This window comes from Macaca nemestrina, chromosome 11 (assembly GCF_043159975.1).
Source record: "Macaca nemestrina isolate mMacNem1 chromosome 11, mMacNem.hap1, whole genome shotgun sequence".
Classification (NCBI taxonomy): Eukaryota; Metazoa; Chordata; class Mammalia; order Primates; family Cercopithecidae; genus Macaca; species Macaca nemestrina.
This window is the reverse complement of record NC_092135.1, coordinates 50,368,597-50,390,139: the sequence shown is the minus strand read 5'-3', so window position 1 is coordinate 50,390,139 and position 21,543 is coordinate 50,368,597. Positions and strand designations below refer to the sequence as shown.

General features: G+C 38.4%; 1 protein-coding gene across 8 annotated transcripts in view; it reads right to left on the bottom strand.

Moving 5' to 3' along the window:
- LOC105492660 (formin like 2) overlaps positions 1–21,543 on the bottom strand; it is a 311,463-nt gene that overhangs the window by 109,803 nt on the left and 180,117 nt on the right. For all 8 annotated transcript variants that reach the window (XM_011759889.3, XM_011759886.2, XM_011759891.2 and 5 more), the window contains exon 2: positions 16,872–16,955. In XM_011759889.3, coding sequence (XP_011758191.2) covers positions 16,872–16,955 — 84 coding nt within the window. The remainder of the gene's footprint in view (positions 1–16,871; positions 16,956–21,543) is intronic.

The following is a 21,543-nucleotide window of genomic DNA, read 5'->3' as shown; positions in this document are numbered from 1 at the left end:
AGTCCCAGCTATCCAGGAGGCTGAGGTGGGAGAATCACCTGAGCCCAGGAGGTCAAGGCTGCAGTGAGCCCTGGTATGCCACTGCACTCCAGCCTGGGTAACAGAGCAAGACCCTGTCTTAAAAAAAAAAAAAGAAAAGAAAAGAAAAGAAAAGAAAAAAAGATATGAGGATAATCTTTATCATGTTCTTTTCTACCTACAACCCAAAGAGTGTTTTCTTACTTTAATTCTTTATAATCTGATTATCGCTTACTCCACAATGGAATTTTTTGGTATTTCACTCTGACGATTGGCCAGCATGTGCATTTGTTTATCCCATAGAAACTTGTATTTCTCCAACACAGGGAACCAGAACATTCTGCATGGTCCACTGAAGCCTTGCTTGCTTGTAGATTTTAAAATGCTAAAGGCCACTGTAATAATACTGAAAAGATAATCTTATTGTTTAAAATCTGTATTTGTTATTTATCCTTGAAAATAGGGGGAAATGGTTTGTAGTGGAATACATATTAATATTTTCTCTTTATTTAAAACTAATCAGGAAGAATTTTGTAGTATATGAACTGTATCTCAATAAAGTTGCTTTTTAAAAAAAAGAGCAGCATACTTTTTCTAATTATTCCTCCAAATGTTCTATCTTGAGAGCAATTCCTAAGTAATTCACAACTATTCAACATCTCGAGAGCCATCACTGTGTCTGTGTATAAATTCCTTTTTTTAAATCACCATCACTTCACCAAGCAATCAGAGGGGATCCTATTGCCATGGGGATTTAGCAGTAGTCCAGCTGAGGGCTAAAATAATCACAAAAACTCAGAAAAATGAACTGATGAGCTATCTAGAAGCCAGTCGTTATTTCCAAACTCATGTATGACAACAGCTGATGCCAGACAGATATCAGAATATAAATAAATATCACCTTTTTAAATAATATAATTCCAATTATTCAAAAAAAATTATTTGAGACAGAGCCTCACTCTGTCACCCAGGCTGGAATGCAGTGGCACAATCACAGTTCACTGCAGCCTTGACTTCCCAGGTTCAAGCAATCCTCCCACTTCCGCCTCCTAAGAAGTTGGATCTATAGGTGCAGGCCACCACGCCCGGCTAATTTTCTAAAGACAAGGTCTCACCATGTTGCCCAGGCTGGTATCGAACTCCTGGGCTCAATTTTATTTTTACAATAATAAAATTTGGTGGAGTAGCACATGTAACACATTAGCATTCACTCATTTAGTGAGCCCTATCTTTGACGGTCAGTAAAGGCAGCTTTTCTTCATTTCCTACTTGGGACTGTGGCGACTCAGAGGCTTACTCAAATACACACATTTGCTGGTCCTGTTGACTGGACTATATTTCTTTAGGACTTTGAATTATGAACAAGGTCTACATGTAATAAACTCACACTTTTTAACATATGCTTATTTAGTATTTGTTGCTGTATTCCACATATTTTTCATTTGTTTGAGCAGCTTACTGACATATTTCCAAGAAAGAGAAAATAAGGAAGCCTCATGCTTTAAAACACAGTTGGTCCACACTGCATCCACTTCTAAGAAAACTCGGGTGCCGCCATTTGCCTTGGCACGTCTGCCCATCTCTTCTTTCCACCTCCGCTGCTGCCATGGAACCCATGAAAAAGCTTGTGCCAAATGGGGAGAAGGGGGACAGAAAAAGAAGGTTCTGAAGTTCACTCTTGATTCCACTCACCCTCTACAAGATAGAATCATGGAAGCTGCCAATTTTGAATGGTTTTTGCAAGAGGATCAAAGTGAATGGAGCAAGATCGAAAGGAGCAAGATCACCAAGACTTCTCAGGTGCCTTTTCAATTCATGTTGATAGTTCATCATGACTAAAGAATATTCTTGTTCCTAAGAATAACATTTCTACACAGTGCAACTCAAGTTGGTGACTTAATAAAGGTACTTACATCATTGATGTTGAGCAAGCAGGTAACTAGGTCCTGAAAATAACATGGGATATGAAGCAGTTTTTAAAGTGTGGGTAACGGAAAACTGCCAACCAAAGCCGTTTCAACTTTTAATACAATATCTAAAATTCTAATATTTAGAGGGCAAAATATATTAATTCACATAAATAGGATGCCTATAATCCATCTGAAGTGCTTCAAAATAAATGTGTTTGGCAAGGTGCTGAAATTCTCTTACGTATTTTCCCAATGTTTCCGTTGTTCAAATTGGCCACGTTGAAGACAGAGAGAAAAGGTTTGGCAAATCAGGTGCTGAACTTATAACTCAAACAGTGGTTCCTTTAGATATTAGACAGTCAACCTCAAGTTTTACAAAAACAATTGGGGCTTTGTATTCTTCCTCTGTAACAGTTTTATTTGAATCCCTGGATGTAGGCTGAGTTTTCTTTTCTCTTCTCCCTCTCTCCTTCTTTCGTGGTTCTCACGAAAGTTTTATATGAGTTTTATTTAAGAACTTATAAAAATACAGTCGGGTGCGGTGGCTCACACCTGTAATCCCAACACTTTGGGAGGCTGAAGCAGGTGGATCACCTGAGGTCAGGAGTTTGAGACCAGCCTGGCCAACGTGGTGAAACTCCACCTCTACTAAAAATACAAAAATTAGTCGGGCGTGGTGGTGTGTGCCTGTAATCCCAGCTACTTTAGAGGCTGAGACAGGAGAATTGCTTGAACCTGGTAGGCAGAGGTTGCAGTGAGCTGAGATCGTGCCACTGCGCTCTAGCCTGGGCGACAGAGTGAGTCTCCATCTCAAAAAAACAAACAAAAAAACTCACACAAAATATTCCAGATAATGAGTTTTAATCCTCATCTTCCTCTTCTCTGGTTAATTTGGAAGTAACACAATTCACAACTCCTTGCCTTTAGCAACTACATGCAATAGATGATTCTTCAAATATATTCTTCAAATATTTTTTAGTGAGATATTTCAACTACAATTACCTTTTCATGTGGGGCAGTACTTTTTGTTTCTCCAATTTTTAACTTATCTTTCAATGACGCTTTACAGTTTATCATATTCTTTAGATCCCTTAGCTCACTCAAGCTTCTATATCTGGCAAGTAGATATTACCTCCATTTTGCAGATGAGGGAACTGAGGCTCAAAGATTAAATGACTTACCTGAAATCATATACTGTGTGTGTGTGTGTGTGTGTGTGTGTGTGTGTGTGTGTGTGTGTGTAAGATCTCTGATGTATTTTTCCAATGTTTCTGTTGTTCAAACACAGGTTTTCTGACTCTTTCTGATCCTTGTTCTTTTTACTATACTATAATAAGCATGCTCATCTTAAATTTAATCGTATAAACATTTTTTAAAGGGTAGAAATATGTTCTATTCTTCATTGAGTCCCAGTATGTAAAAGAATACTTGGCACATAGTTGATCTTCAATAATGTTCAAAGAATTAAATTTTTTTAAAATGTCACATACAAGTCACTTCTTTCATAAATTAAGGGTAAGTTTTAAAGTGTAAAAGTACACAAAGAGAATATAAGCACACTCTACAGGATGTATCCCAGCAGGTTCAGTAGACATAAGTTAGTCAAGCTCATGTCAGAGCCAAAGAACATTTGCTGATGAGCCACAGCTGTCTCTCGTAGATCTAAAGCCGTCTAATGCCTTTTATAACCATACATTTCCTCATTAACCCAATCCCCTAAGGCTTAGGTTAGCTTCCTCTTTCCCTACGGGTTACCTGGAAGGTTACGCTGCCTATACACATAGCTGCCTTGCAGACAAGGAAAAGACAAAACATTTACTGGACTCCACTTAATGACCAAGTCTACTGCAACCCAAGGTGGGAAACTAGACCATTCTGAAAAGAACTAAGTGACGGGCTGTGAAAGGGGTGTAGTAATTTAATTAGGTAAGTCACAGCTAACAGAATTCATTGGCGATGCTACAAGATGGCCTTTTCTACTAGATACAGACAGGCAGACTTAAGTTCTTTCTAACAAGCTGAACTGTTTCTTTGGTTCCTCCTCTCCCTACATGTCCTCCTCCTGTTTCTCCACTTAAATCTAATAGAGTTTGTCATTGAAAGCCTTTCTGTGTAAAGGTTTGGAATTGGACATTCCACTCATCTAGCTAAGCATTTCTGATCTTTTATATCCTCTCTATCCAATTACACGAGAAATTAATTGGGGTTAATTTGGTGTGAGCTAGACTCAGAACAAGCATGTTATAAGTATTTCCGCTCCATAAATCACATTTAGATACACAGCTCCACAATCAAACAAGAATTCCATTCCAGTTTATCTTATACCTTCATATTCTGAGGCTTAAGGAAAGAAATTATAACACGACATCTGAAAACAGAAATCTCAGGGAATGACTGGCTCTCAGGGCACACACTGTTGAGTTTATTTCCCTGTTTGGTATAGCCACAAAGTCATTGGCTCTATTTCAGTGGTGTATTAGCAGAGCTACATAAACTGCTTGAACTTCCTCGGGGATGAATTAGATGTCACCATCATTACATGAGTATTAATGTTTTATTATCTTGATCCTAAAATAATTCATTTTAGATAGTAACAATTTAAAGGGCATTGTTTTTGTTCACATAATGTCACTACATTTGAACGTTTTACTTCCTGGAAGCTGGAAGTAGTTGGGCATCCTTTCCAAAGGCTGAGTAGGCAAACTGCAGTCTCTAAATGAGCCAGTATTACAACCAGCACTATTGTCATTAGTAAGTACTAATTTGTAAGATTTAGCTTAGTGCTAAGTACTCTTCAAAGTTAAGCTGACAGACATAATCCATATCCTCAAGATTTTTACCCTCTAAAACATAGAATGCTGACACAAGTAACAGGGAGGGAAAAAACGAGAATGAAATGTTGCAATAATATTGTATATGGACAGAAATGATTTATCCAATATGGAAGAGGCCAAGAACGGTGCACCTGCATGGTGCGGGGTGGGCTAGGGGGAGAGGGTTGCCAAGACCAATCAGCATCCCTAAACAGGAGGGCCTGAGGTAAGCCCTAACACCTTGCCCTCCCAGGGCTAACCATTTATACAAATAGAAAATGATTTACACAAATAGACCTAGATTCCCAAAGAACTGAGAGAACCAAAGCCCCCAAAAGAATGCATGCTCCTTGTTCCCCCCAAAATAAAAATTTTGAAATTTCTGAGTAGCTGGCAGACTGTCCCCATCAATAGAAAGTATGCGTATGAGCATGTCGTGGATGGTGAGACAGGAGAGGACAACTGACAGAAAATGAAAAAGTATTAAGTCTCTGCCTACTGACTATAATAGATGGCCAAGAAGGCAAGTTCAGATGAGATTCTAATTTGTATAATGACTACCAGAGGAAGCTAGTGCCAGCTGGGCTACTATTTAGAAGGATCCCAGTGGTTATTATTGGATGAAAACATTTTGCTAAACAAGCCCCTGCCTCTGAACATTTTAAATCTTACTAACATGTTTGGATCTCCTGTTTCCAGGCACTAACATGAAAACTTTAAAAAAGAGTTTTTACTCTTTCACCTATCCAGAACACACACAGAAGATACTGTAAAAATCACAAAAAGAAATAAATTCAATTGCAAAGCATTAAATCTCATCTCTGAGATGCAGCAGACACAGTTGTAATACAAAATAGAATATGATAAGAGCCATATGTGATCCTCTCAAAGTTCAAAGAAAGGTGAGGCTCTTCCCAACTGAGATGATCAAAGGAACCTCCCCGGAGAAAGTGGCTTTTGAATTGAATTTTGGAAGGCAGGCAGTGCATAGATATCCCGGGACGGTATACGAGGCAGGAGACAGAGGAGTTTTCCAGATGAGGAACATGGGAACAATAGCAGAGAAAGGCAGGATATGTGGTAATAACTTCAAGAGGTTTAGCTGAGTTCTAGTAATCCAGTTTATGAAAATTGCACAAAGGATCTATATGGTAAATTGGAACAAACGGCAGCAGATGTCAAATAATAAGTTAGGAACACAGGATGGACAACAAGGAGTCTTGAATAGTGAAAGCACACATGATTAATACTGTGTACCTCTTTCCTCCGTTCCCAACTTTTAAAGTTGGCTATTTCTGCACTAGACTTGAAAAATCAGCACGTCAGATTCATTCCACAGCCATAGTTTCTTGGAGAGCCTCAAAACATTCTTCAGCTCTGAATATGAAATCATTTTGCTAGTTGAAGAGGAGAGGACAACTTTCCAAGTGTTCCATTACAGCTCTCAGACTGAAAATAACCTCTGATGAGACTTTTCCAAATGCTTTCTTTTATTTAGACTAGCAAGAATTTCTTCTAGTTCAATGAGTCTCTCCTGAACAAAACATCCTATAACTCATTTTCTAGTATGTAATATTGAGTAGGTTTCTTTAATCCTACTCCTCTTACTTAGGAATGCCTTTCAAACAAAAAGAAAGTACAGATGATCTTTCAGAGTCTCCAGAGATGGTCACGTATCATACAAATAAAACATAGGGGGTTGGGAGAGATCAGAGTTCAAAATCTGATCAGAAAAAAAAAAAAAACCAGACAAAGTAAGCCTTAAGAGTTCTTGTAGAAACCATTAGGCAATTCAAGAGCACTAATATTTTTCAATTACGCAAGAATTTTTTAAAAATTACAAGCTCCGATTTTAAGAATTGCTTTTCTGACTACAGTTAAATTAACTGCCTCTCTAAAACCCCATTGGCCTCAATTCAAACAATGTACAAACTGTGGGTATAATTATCATAACTTCAATAGGTGCTAGCTGAATCAAACTGAACTGGAATATTTACTAAGGTGGTAAGTTTTGTCAGTGAAACTTTAAAGCAAGTAGCATGGGAGGAGCTAGAAGCTACTTTCCACTAAAATCAGCAAGTGGTGGGAAGTGTCTGATACATGGAAAGAAAGCATGTTTGTGAACAGAATAATTGAAAGTAAGAGAAATTCATCAGATCTTAATCATCCTACCCTTACCACTTGCTTTTACTTAATGTAGGGACAGATTTAAACATAGGAACCAAGCTGAGAATACTCAACTTCAACTTTTATCCAAGGCAGTTGTTTCTATTACAGAAGCCATAAAATAGTGTTTAATTATAAAACTGGGTTTTGGTAAGTACGATGATATAACATAAACCATCTCTCTCTACAAAGGCATAAATGAAGTGGTGGGAGGTTGTTCAAAAACAGTATTTCTCTAGGAACAAAAAATTGGAAACATTTTTAAAATATATTCCTTAAAATAGCACCCAAAATCATGATATTTAGAGATAAATTTAAAATATGTGTAAGACCTGTATACTACTAGAAATGTGAAAAAATTCCTGCAAGATATTAAAACACCTAAATCAATAGAGATACCATGTTCATAGATTAGAAGAGTCAATATCGTATAAAGGTCAATTCTACTGAAATTGACCTACAGAGTCAATGCATGTTCTGCCCAAATCCTGGAAGTTTTTTCTTAGAAACTGACAAACTGATTCTAAAATTTATATTAAAATGCAAAGGAACTAGAATAGCCAAAATAATTTAGCAAAAGAAAAAGTTGGAGAATTGACACTACCTGATTTCAAGACAGTAATCAAACCAGAGACATATTGGCATAAGGATAAAACTATAGATGAGTAGAAAAGAATAGAGAACACAAAAATAGACCCACATGTATATGGCCAATTGGTTTTCAAAGATACCAAGGTAATTCATGAAAAAAGAACAGTCTATTAAATAAATTGTGCTGAAACAGTTGGAGGTACAGATAGATAAATATAGAAGCATAGATGGATGGATGGATAGACAGATGATTGACAGACAGATAGATAGATGAGGAAAAAGTGTAACTCCACCCTTAACTCATCCCATATATCAAAATAGATTATAGACTAAAATATAAGGACCAAAACTGTGAAATTTCCAGAAGAAGACATATGAGAAAATCTCTGTGACCTGAGGGTAAGCAAAAAATTTCTTAGGAAACAAAATGCATGAGCCACTTAAAAAATAAATTCAATTTCATCAAAAAAACTTTTGTTCTTCAGAAGATACTGTTATAAATACTAAAAAGTGAGACAAAAACTAATGAAATATTTGCAAAGTATTAGTTTGATAAAGACTTGTATCCAGAATATTGTTTAAAACTTCTACAGCTAAGACAAATAACTCACTTTTTAAAAATAGGCAAAAGAGGCCAGGTACAGTGGCTCACACCTATAATCCCAGCTCTTCGGGAGGCCAAGGCGGGTGGATCACTTGAGGTCAGGAGTTCGAGACCAGTCTGGCCAACACGGTGAAACCCTGTCTCTACTAAAAATACAAAAATTAGCTGGGCATGGTGGTGCATGCCTGTAATCCTGGCTACTTGGGAGACTGAGGCAGGAGAATCGCTTGAACCCAGGAAACAGAGGTTTCAATGAGCCAAGATCATGCCACTCCACTCCAGTCTGGGCAAGAGAGTGAGCCTCCATCTCAAAAAAAAAAAAAACTAAAATAGGCAAAAGATTTGAACAGACCGGATCCTTCAACAAAGATATAAAAATGTCAAACAGGCACATAAAAAGATGCTCAACATCATCAGTCATTAGGGAAATGCAAATTAAAACCACAGTGAGATACTGCCATATGCCCATAAAAAATGGCTAGAATTTTAAAAGACTGACAATACCAAGTGTTGATAGGATTTGGAGCAACAGGGCCTCTATTACATCACTGGTAAGAATGCAAAATGGTCTAGCCACTTTGGAAAACACAACTGGTGAACATTATTGTATATAAATTAGACCTCAATAAAAATAATTAAAAACAGTTTATCAAAGTAATTTTAGATATATTTATTTACTTTGTTACTGAGCACAACTCTCTTGAAAAAGTTTACCTCGCCCTAATGAAAGAAATGCACCAGACACAAGCCAAATATTCATCTTTGTCAATTAATACTTTTGCAGGAAATAAAGTACTCCAAGGGATCCTATAAACCTTAGTTTTACTATTTCAAAAACATATCATTCATAATTCTATTTAAAGAATTAAAAATTACAGTAATTGCATCACAATTTTTAAATCAGGCTCCAAATGTACCTCCATACCTCAAACCATTAATATGACTTCAGTGTCATTTCGTATTTGCTTAATTCACTACCTTGATCCAACTTCTGTACCTCACCCCACCCCTAAACCACATCCCATTCTCCTGGATATATAAATATTCTCCTTCTAAAACATAAAAACTAAAGCAACATATGCTAATAAACATGAAGACTCACATCTTAAACCCAGGCTCCAGTGATCCCACTGTATGCTTTCCCCTTAGATCTTATATCTTAGGCCGGATACAGTGGCTCACACCTGTAATCCCAGCACTTTGGGATCACCTGAGGCCAGGAGTTCAAGACCAGCCTGGCCAACATGGTGAAACCCCGTCTCTACTAAAAATACAAAAATTAGCTGGGCGTGGTGTTGGGCGCTTGTTGTCCCAGCTACTCGGGAGGCTGAGGCGGGAGGATCGCTTGAACCCGGGAGGGGGAGGTTGCAATAAGCAGACATCGCGCCACTGCACTCCAGCCTCGGTGACAGAGCAAGACTCTGTTTCAACAGGAAAAGAAAGATCTTACATCTTAATTTTACATTTAGCATAATAAACACAAACACCCCTTCTAATAAACCCTGCATTCTTTCTTTTCATCTTCAGATCCCATGATTAAGCAAACAATAGTTTCAATCTGTGACCCACATGGTCAAAATCCGTCACTAAGCCAAGCTTTCAAATAGGATCTAAGGATAGGCATAGAAGGAAAGTAGAAAGGAGGTCCCTCTAAATGGGTCATTGATGAGGACAAAGATACATAAGCACACACCTAACCTGCTAGATGTGTTCATCTTATAGGGTTTTAGACTGACTTGAAGTTATACTCTAATAGAAAATATGGGTACATGTACCAATAACTGAGTGGCTGTGGTCAAACTGATTGTGAAGAGAACCAACAGAGGTTTTACGGGTAAGAAACATCTGTATAATGATATTTCTAGTACCTGAAGATGCTGCTACAAGCCTTGGACTCATCCACAGCTAGTATCCGCCATGTTGATGGAGGTTATACACAGTCTTTGCCCTATGTATAGCTGTTTCTTACAAAACCCAAACCATATTGCTAATTAGTTTTCCTCCTATCTTCCTGTACTACCAAATACCTACAGTATCATTAGAAATTTAAACCAATTTACCTTGTATTTCTGCTACCTAGATAAATGTTGTTTTACTACTGCAGCAGGGATAAAGACTGTAGACACCTCAATTTCCCCAATGACTTTAGAAAATGACTTCTTTTAAACTCTTTCTTTCCTTGAAAGTTCATCAAGAACACTGCAGGCAACCAGGAAAGAGTATGTATCCGGGCTGAGGGTGTTCCATTATATATTTAGTCTTTTACAGTTTGCTTTTAAGTGTATGTCTTAATCTTTTTTCAACCTTGTTTTGAAACATTCGGCATAATATTTTCTGAAGCATGATGGTCATAGCATCTAGCACGTCACTCTTCACAAGGTGAAGTTAATTATTTAATTGCTTGATGGTGAAGAGGCTACAATTATATGGTAGTTTTCTCAAAAAACTTTTTTAAACACAAAATTTTTCAGAATCAGGCATTAGTAGACTTCAGTTTTAGTTTCAGCTCAAGCACTTGCTGTACAACTTCTAGAAAGTCATTTGACTTTGTGTGTGTGTGTGTGTGTGTGTGTGTGTGAAAGGTGAGCAACAGCAGCCTTCCACAAGCAAAGATTATGAGTCAAATGGCCAACTGTTAAAAATGAAATAAAATAGTATCTATATCACTTGGTAGAAATTCTTAGCTAACCTGCCTTAATAAATCATTTTAATTCGCTTAGCAATGATTTTCTAAAAGATCAACCTCAGTGTCCCCAAATTTATAAAAGTCATTCATATGATAAACTTTGCTTCAAACAAGACGACCACTTAGTCTAAACCAGCTCAGGCAATTCAGTCGTTTTTAAAAGGTGGGATGGGAGTGGAGGATCTATAATTCCATTTGTATTACCAGGCAGGAAGGCAGGCACTGTGATACACATTTTGGCAAAACACAGCCTAAAAGTTTCTTTTCTTTTTTTTCCCCCACTTATCTTGCTCCTTCTAAAGCCTACACATTTCAAATGAGACTAAGCCCTCGATGTCCAGCTCTGACAACGAATACCAAACAGCATTTCTGACAGAGTATTTCTATCAAGCAACCAAAAAGGATGGTTTTAAAACAATAATTGTTTCCTCTCCTCTTTTTACTACCTTTCTCCCTTTTTCTCTCCCCCTACTCCAGTCTCTGTAGGGTAGGCCAGCATTTTTCTCTCCACTATGAAAGCTATAGGCCAAGAGGAGGAAAGATGTAATGTAAATTCACTTCTAGGTTCAGACCCAACTTTCCAAAACTCCAAAAGCTCAACACATAAAGAGCTGGCATCTGCTCTTTGATTGCTTTCCCAGTGTTTTAGAATCAAAGAATCAGAGACCTGGAATGAGTCTTAACGGAAAGGAAACTGCTTTTAGGAAGGAAATGAAAAGAAACTGACTTCTTTTCAACATCAATTCACTCAGTGCCTTTCCTCAGGTTTGGAGAGCTCAAGAAAACGAAGAGTCCCTTCAAAAACTCAAGCAGAAAATAGCAAAGACACAAAATGCCTTTTTTTTTTTTTTTTTTTTCCTGAGGTGTGGCAAAAATAACCACATCCCACAGCCAATTCTTGTCTGGTACATTGCTGGAACTCGGGACAAACAAATTGGTACTACCAACCATTTGGAGTCTTTTCCCTGACTTATAAGGAAAACTCAGACCCACACTCCATGTCTCATCTCACTCTTTCCTTTCCCTCGCCTAGACAACTAAATGCCTAGTCAATGGATACATTAATGAATACATAAGGGCAAGTTTTAACACTGAATACAGCCTAAAACAAATGAACCATAAGACTATCAAAATCGGTAATCGTGGCAGAGACTAGCAGTCGCTGTTTAGTAAACATTTTCTTTTCCCTCTGGGTGCTCAGCTAGTCTCCATTTCTCATCCTTTTTTGCAGGTCCTTGTCAACAAAATAAGAGTGTAGGTGATGTGTGCCAATTCCAGGCCTGTCCCAGAGACCTTCCAGGTGTGCATGTTCTTTCTCCCTTTGTCTGGAAAGAGATGACTCCCAGGGTGAAGCGGAAGCTGTGTGTTGAAAATAGCCTCACCTGGGTCCCTGACTGTGTAGAATTTGACCCCCAATGACCAACAATATCTAACCTGATTATGTAAATTAAAATCTACTGTGTGAATCATTATACATCTTAGTGTCTGTAGTGGGTTGAATGGTGACCCCCAAAAGATATGGCCATGTCCTAACCTCCTCCCCCAACCACCAGTGAGTATAATAACCACTTGTGGAAAAAGGGTGTTTGCAGATGTCATGAGGTTAAGGATCTCAAGATGTGATCAGCCCAGAGTCACCAGAAGGAAGGAGCGGAAAGGAAGGAATCTCCTTTAGGGTCTTGGCAGGGAACAAGGCCCCGTCAACAGCCTGATTTCAGACTTCTGGTCTTCAGGTCCGTGAGAGAACACACTTCTGTTATTGTAAGCCACCACATGTGCAGTAATTTGTTATGGCTGCCATAGGACACTAAGATAGTATCTATCCGTTACCCTATCATTTGGTGCACCAAAGTAGGTTATAAAAATGCCACCACTGTCACTAGGCATTTATTACCCCTGGTGCTCCAAGGACAAGCCCTCCTTACCTGGAATGGCCCACGGGAAATAATTTATCAGGATTCTGTAGTATTTGCTTACTAGGCAGGGAAGAGCTTTAACTGGCTCACAAAAACATGAACATTAAAAAATAATAATAATAATAACCAACACTAAAAACCATGGAGATATATTTGCTCTTTAATTTTTTAGGAAATTTAATTCCAATGGCAAACTGGCTTAAATATTGAGGCAAGTTCTCCAGTAAGAAACCTGCTTTTCTTTTTTAAAGAAATAGTATTACACCACAAGTAAAGGGTTTAAAAAATAATTATATTCTTAATGATTAAATACATGTATATGGTATGGGTCAGCTGTGTTGAAAAAGACAAGAGATCACCTCTCACAATGGGAGTAATGAGGTTTCTTAGCGCCACTGGCCTGATTCAGCTCTGGCTTCCCCTTCCCTAGATCAGGACCCATGCCAAGCCTGGAGAGATGCAGTCTGACCTCCCTGAAACGCTTATCACAGGAAGCTGAGCCTAAGTGGCTACAATTTCCTACTACCTCTTCACGCTCATCTTTTGTTTTGTTTTTTAATCTGCTTCTCCCCATCACTTTAGACAAGTAAAGAAAGGGGAGATTTTCCATGTCTCACCCTTCCCTTGGTCCCTTCCCCAAGGATACTATGCCAAGCAACAGCCAGCCATCAGGAGGCAAGGTCCACCCATGCCAAATAACCACAGAAAATAACCAATCACACCCTCAGCACCAGCAAACACCGAAGGAAGGTTTTAAAACCCAGCTAAGGGATGTCACCTCTAACAGCTTCCGGACTGGATTATATGTTGGTGGGATCTACACCCATCTGCATTAGTCATCTCCAATGTCCTGAAATCTTTGACTAACCACTTCCACTTGATCATCCAGCAGAGGCACAGTTATGAACCCACAACCTGTAAGCTCTATAGGCACTCCCTAAATCACTCCAGCAGCCACACACAAAACTTTGGTGAGAAACCCTTACCTACTATAATTTTTGCTTCAAGGGCTTATTTCCAGATCTCTGGGATAACAGGCAACAACTGAAAAAGCTTGTGAGTAGAGTTTGGAAATAGATGTTCTCGTTTCACTATCTGGGTGACCTAGCATTGGCCTAGTCGTTTAGGCTCTATGAGCCTCAGTTTCATCATCTATAAAATAAGGGGCTTGGGGAACAGATAGGAAAGGCGAAGGGACTTGCACTTCATTCCACATGCTCCTCCACATGCTTTCTTGGACAAGCATGTGTGAACTTTTTCAATAGAAAAAGTCGAGTCAGAGTGGCTTGGGATAAATGGTCTCTAACGACCCTTCCAGATATAAATGATCTAAAGGTCTAAACTCATCCAGGATCTCTAAACCCCCAAACCAGCATTTATCCATAGTACCCACTGTGCTAAGAGCTCTAAACTTGCGGGAAATGGCGAAAGCTCCAAAACCAAAACATGCAGCACAAGGTCTGTACCAAAAATTGAGGCGCAAGTGAGATTAAGGGACTTTCTCTCTTTCCGTAAGTGGAAATACCACTGAAAGAGCTCTTACAGCTAAGTAGCTTCAGGGTTTTATTTGCAGTTATCAAAGGAACCTGACATTTCCAGTTTTCTACACTCACACTACAAAATTTGCCTCTGTGTCCCCACAGAGTCCTTAAATTCATAGTGTCTTCATGGGAACTCTGTTCACTTACTGTAAAACAGAAATGGGTACGCTGGGATACACCTCACTGCACCCAAAATCCAGCAGAGACGTCTCTTCTGTGGCTTCCGTAGCTCCACTCCCTCCAGAATTAGTTAGACTTGTCTCCCATTTTACCTTAACCTTTGAGACCCACTAGAAGCTCAGGTCATCTTTATATTTATACAATGAGCCAGGAAAGGATGAAGAGGCATTTCTGCAATATTGTTACTATAGAAAGCTCTTTGCAATTTAATCTTAATTTGGTTAAATTTGAGACAGAATTTCTGGAATTTATTCTCTATTCCTAACAGCATCTGTCATATTAAGAAATATTTATCTTCAACGTGAATGTATTTAGTACCACTGAATTATTACATTTAAAAATGGCATCCTTCTCTCTTTAAAATAATTCCGAGAAATGAGCAGTGAATTGCTTTTCCTTTACCAAAAACAAACCACACTGACAGGTAGAGGAAGGTGAGAAGGATATGGAAACAGTAAACTTCTGCTTAGTCTTCCAGGCCACCTCTTTTAACTGCTTTCTCCCTTCTGACTTCTCTGCCAATAATGCAAGCTTCCTCTCCACTGTCTTCCACATTAGCTATTATTTCCTTCATTCAACATGTTTTCAATAAGCACGTTTTCAAGCACTAAGCAAGTTGTTGGAGGCCCATATCCTAAGGGAACTTACTCTTGAGGGAGATACACTTAAACTTACAAAACCAAGTGATAGACTAATGCAATCATATAGAAGTATGAAAAAGCTGATGCCCCAAATTAAATAATGAACTGCCACTTCATGATAAAGTCAGGTCATGAGAAAGCATTTATTGTGACACTCCATATTTGCTTCCTTAGAAAGAAGAAGAAAAGGTTCAGTGCACCAATTTGTACAATGCCCATAGCATAGAGAACATTTCAGTTTAGTTATCAATGCAGGAATAATCTTTGTTCACCAGTAATGTTGATATATTTATATTTATCTTGTTCAAAATGATAATTTATAAATGTTTACAACTTCATATAAGTTTTTTTTTCAGTGAGGAAATCAGTGTGGAGGGAAAACGCAGGCAGGAATACTTAGATGAAGCCATGGATGAGGTTGGTAAAACACATGTCATTGAAGTACTGTGTAGTCGGTATAAATGGTCTCATAACCATTTATACCAAATTTGTGGCTCAGGCCACAAATCTGGCTCTGAGAATCTTAGCAACCAAGGAAAACAATGACCAGTTCCATGATTCACCATGTCCATATGGTAATTTTTCATGGAACTGAAACCTGAAATAATTTATCCATAGGTCCTCACACACATATTCATATAGTTTCTTTTGGAAATCAATTTCTTTAACATTATCTATTACTTTGTGTACCTTTCCTGTAACATATATCCTAACATATACTATATCCATGTTACATGCTTAAGAAGCAGTAAAATTAGTATTTGTATCCAAGAAGTAAAATTAATATTTGTGTGCACACAGCACTGGGGCCCAGGGGTTTCCTGTATGTTAGATATCAACACCACCCCACAGTCATCATTTTAAACCTTCACAAATAAGATGTGCATTAATATTTTTACACTGGAAATGTATAGCTGAAGCTTTTTCTGACAGCATCATATAACTGCTATTCAAACCATAAAGTATGTTTGGATAACAGATAATGATATATTTGTGTATTAATCTGTTTTTGCACTGCTGATAAAGACATACCTGAGACTGGGCAACTTACAAAGGGAAGATATTTAATGGAGAACTCACAATTCCATGTGGCTGGGGAAGCCTCACAATTATGGCGGAAGGTGAAAGGCATGTCTCATGGAGGCAGACAAGAGAAAAGAGCTCGTGCAGGAAAACTCCCCCTTACAATAACCATCAGATCTCATGAGACTTACTCACTATCATGAGAACAGCAGCATGGGAAGTAATTCAATTATTGCCCCCATAATTCAATTACCTCCTACCGGGTTCCTCTCATAACATGTGGGAATTCAAGATGAGATTTGGGTGGGGACACAGCCAAACCATATCAATTTGATATAACTTTCCCTGAATCTTTTGAGCACAAGTTGAAAATAAAAACAACAACGGTCACAATATTTAATATCTGGGCCCTTCAAGCAGCAACAGAGGCAGCCACACAAGTTTAGAGGCACCTGCTATGTGCCCAGTATTATTCTATGTACTTTACGATCAAACAAAATCAACAATAATTTCTTGGAATCATCTCAGTCACTAATCAAATATTCCCAATTTTCTCAAGAAGTCTTTTTAATAATTAGCTTATTCAAACTGGGATCCAAAGAAGATCCACACAAACATACCATTATTTCTCTGAAGTTCTCTTCTCCTCTTTTTTTCCTATCTCTGTTGCAGAAGCAAATATCTTGTTTTTCAATCATGATATAATTGTCATACCATAAAATTCACACTGGATCTCTTCTTTCATTACTTTTTTCATAAAAGAAAGTGTCACTGTTTCTTACCTGATCACAAATCAGTTCCCATTTTTTCTCATTGTCATACTGCCGCAGTAACCTGGCTTTGTCAGGAGGTAGGTTCATAGCATTCTATTAAAAAAAAAAGAGAGGAGAAAAGATGTCACATTCCATAGCAGGTTTCCAAATTGGTAACTTGCGGGCAGAACAATTAATACCACTATGGTTTTTTCATTACTTTCTCTCAATTCCTAGTATCTGATTAAAACAAAACACCCACAGAAATCACTTAAACATCAAATTGGTTGGATGAGAGACGGGAAACTCTGAAGTTCTGTGTTGGGACATGTGAGATGATCTGCTTTAAACAATCAGACTTGCATTTTAGCAGAGGTGATGTCTCTTTGGCAGACTCCCTTTCTACTTAACAAAAAGTTCAGAAGGTATCCAATTTCTTTGTAAAGCACTGTAGCCCCACCAGACACAAAACAGAAAACACCAAAAGAGAACTCAATGACCAGAACCACTGACAGATTCAAACTATACTCAACTTTGATAAAAAAAAACTACAAGGAAAAGAACAAAAAAAAAAGACAATGACGCAACTATTCTTTGTCCCTTCTGTGAGATGGCAGTACTCTTGAGGACATATGTTAACGTTTATGTCAACATTAATAACCACAATTCTCAGTTTAGCTTATATTGGTTTATGAAGGTAAGTTTGCAGTAGGAAATTAATCATGAGCCAAATGAGATGTCCAGACATCAGCACTCATATAAACCCCCTTCTTAACACAGCACACCTTCTGTAGTGCTGGTCACAGATTTTTTCCGGGTACTTTCACATGTCATGAATCTAATGTCCCAAATGACCAATCATACACATTTTTAAGATACCAGGTTTGGATGCAAGGTAAGGTCTTTGGCAAAAGACCATGGCAGAGTAAGAGAGCCTCAGAAAGAATTCAGATCTAATCTTTTGGCCTCCCCAAAGTTCTCATGCGCTAAACAACTGAGCTAAGTAGTCGATTAAAGTATTACATCTATTTATCATCCTGTCTATCCCCTGGCATCAACACTGTCATACCTATCCCTAAATAGACAATGTGGTCCCTTATCTGGGTCAATATTCAAGCAGACAAATGCAAAGGTCTTGAATTTTCAATGCTCAAGCTCCAAGCCCTCTGAAGGACTTGGCTTAGGGAGAAACAATTCCCCTGGTTATGGCTATTGTCTCATGTTATAGGGTGAAACAAGTTTAATTGAGGCAAAGGTGAGTGTGCTGTCCTGACTTAAAGATAGAGAATCAACCATTGATTATGATAAATTAACCCAAGCATTTTCCCTTAAACTCAATCTAACATCTAGATTGGTATGCCTTAAGTATATCTGCCACCTATTTGAGTCTAATCCATCAGATTTTACAATAACCTGTCTTTAAAATATTTATTTTATTTATTTATTTATTTATTTATTTATTTATTTATTTTTGAGATGGGGTTTCGCTCCTGTTGCCCAGGCTGGAGTGCAATGGCATGATCTCAGCTCACCCTGCTTCCCGGGTTCAAGTGATTCTCCTGCCTCAGTCTCCCAAGTAGCTGGGATTACAGGAGCTCACCACCATGTCTGGCTAATTTTTGTATTCTTAATAGAGACGGGGTTTCACCATGTTGGCCAAGCTGGTCTTGAACTCCAGACTGCAGGTGATCTGCCTGCCTCAGCCTCCCAAAGTGCTGGGATTACAGGCAGGAGCCACTGTGCCCAGTCTAAAATATTTAATATTTTAATCACCCCTCCCCCACAAAGTTGACAATTACTTTGAAGAGCTTTGGACTTTATAAAGAGTTTTCAATGGTACCGCCAACGCTTCCTAGCTATAGAAACATCTAATATGGGAAAATGTTTTCATATGGCCTATCTTCATGGAATATCTACTTGAACTACAATGGAAAAATCTATTTGTAATTATTAGTTATTACAATTTGACAATGTTAAAAAATAACTCCTGGGATAAGGCAAAGGTGAATTTCACATGTATCTTTCTGAGGAAGTCTAATGTTATTTACTGGTAAATGGTCAGTCCATTATTGCTTATTTGCACTCCAGAGAGGAAGTTTTCCTCTTAAACTTGTGTTGACCTTCACGTTAGTGCCCCAAGTGTGATTATGCATTAAGTAAGAACAATAAGATTATAAGTTAAATGAGTTCTTTTCCTCTTGAGTCCTCATTAATCTCGAGATATAAAGGGAATAAGAAAAAGAATGCCTGAACTCCTACAAGGTGCCAAGCACTACATTCAGCACTTTGCATATGTAATCTCAGTTAATACTCATAATAAGCATGTGGGATAGATACAGTCTTCTCCATTTAATATATAGGGAAATAGACCTGGGAGAATTTGGTTAACTTGCTCAAGGTTGCACAGCTTTACAGGAACAAAGACAGGACCTAAACCTAGTCTGTTAGGCTCCCAAGGACAAACTCTGAAGATGCCACCAAGCTTTCTTTGCAGGAGAGCAAAATGGCAATAGCTTATGACCTTCTATTAGTACTCTACTGGACATTCCTGTGGAAGCACTTGGCAAACATCACCACAGGAATTACACGCAGGCTCTGTCGTTTTCTGCAAACAGAAAGGCAAGATGCCCCTTCCAGATAACTCTTATTTTGATTAAATAGTATTTCGTTCAACAAATGTTTATGGAGCACTGCCCCTGTACAAGCCCTGTGCAACATGATGGGTGGCACGGTGGGAATCCAAACAGACACGGTCCCCAGAGAGCACTGTGTTATGGTCGGGAGACACATATGAAACAAACAAAGCTTTTTAAACTCTGGTAAGGCTTGAGAAAGGTTATCAGAGGGTAGTCTTAGATTAGACAGTCTGGAAAAATCTCTCAGGAAAAAGTAACAAATGAGTCCCAATAAATGAGAAGGACTGGCCAGGCAGAAGGCGGACGAAAGCACACTGGGCACAGTGAACAAGGGAAGCCTCAAAGGCAGGAATTAGCTCTCCACATTTAAGGAACTGAAAAAAGTCAGAAGAGCCAGAGAGAAAGTAAAAGAGAAGGAATGAGAAAAAGATGAAGTTGGAAACGTGAGTCAAAGTCATATCATGCCTAGACATGCAGGCCAGGGTCAATATATTTTATTGTATCTAAAGTGCCACGGGAAGCCACGGAAGGCTTTCAAGCAGATAAATAACATAATGAAGTTGTTTTTCAAAGATAACAATAGGTGCTATGCAGAGAACGGATTAGAAACAGCAAAAGCAGGGAGGCAGTACGAGGCCAGGACTAAGCAGTTCAAGAGAATGATGGCAGCTTAGATGGGGTCGATGGCACGTTTGAATGAAGAAAGGTGGACAAATGTCAGAAATATGAAATGAAACTGATTGGTTAGACTTAAGGGCTGGGGAGGATTTGTACCTTGTTTCTAAGCTTGGGTCACTAAGTGAATGTGGGTACAGTTAATAAGAGGAGCACATAACAAAAGGCAAAATAAATCTGGAGGAGTTGGTGAAGAATAAGATTTATAAATGTTGACTGTTTTAGGTCTGACATAGCTATGAGATAACCAAGAGAACTCTCAAGTGGGCAGGTAGATACATGATTCTGGAGGTCAAACCAAAGGTCTGAATCTCTGAACGAGAAGAGACTTAAGTAGTCTTTTTGAGCATGATTAGTTATTGTCAGAAGTAGCAGTGCAATATCAATACATCCAAACTAAAACTCCACTGGGTGATCATTCACCAAGCATCTAAAATAACCCCTTCCATGAGTCAAGCCTCCAAGCTACTCAGACATACATTGTACAGCTTAGTAATTCCATAAGGACCACAAGGAAGCAGTTCTATTTAAAATCAGACACTCTACAGAGGTCTGGTTAAAGTTCAGGGATGTTGTGATTAGCTGGTAATAACTGCTTTGAAACTTCTTTCAAGGGAGCTCATTCCTCTTGTGCTGTACAGGGCAAGACTCTGGAATCCAAACTAAATGTTTGAGCAAGTAATTCATGAGTCCAAGTTACTTTGTGAGGAAAATATTGGCGCTATCTCCAGGTCCCTTTGCTACCTTTATAAAAATGGACTGCTCATCTATTTGGCTGAAAATATCAATTTCCAAGTTTTCCTAAAATGGTGACAACTCTGCTTCACCCACACTTAGTGATATCTGTGACATAGGGCTCTCCTTTACTTCCTTTCATCCATTGTTCCATCCAACATATTTCCTGGGCTTTGACCGTATACCAGAATATCCGCACTGTAGGCATCTGAGACAATTTAATCACGAAGTAACTGCCTGCAAGTATTGCCAAAGGTCGATGGAAGACATATGATATTTGAATTGAAAAGTTCAGTGCATGTTAATTATCATTTTTCTAGATTGTACAAGTTCCTAGCTAAAATAAATTAGATCATCCAAGAGCATTATTTCTGTAAAAAATGTTCCTTTCTTTCCACTCTCAATCTGGCAAACTTTAAGAATCAATTCAAATGTCATTTATCATTAGAACCTTCCCCCAACTACTCCAGGAAGACATACCCTCTCATTGGGCTCTAACAGCATGTTTACATGTCTCTGATATAATACCTAATACACTGCACCCTAACAATCTGTTTGCTTACCTAAATTTCCCACTGGACTGAGTACTTCAAGAACCATTTTTGTTGTTCTTCTTAATCACCAATGTATGGCACAGTACGGCAAACAGTAGGCAT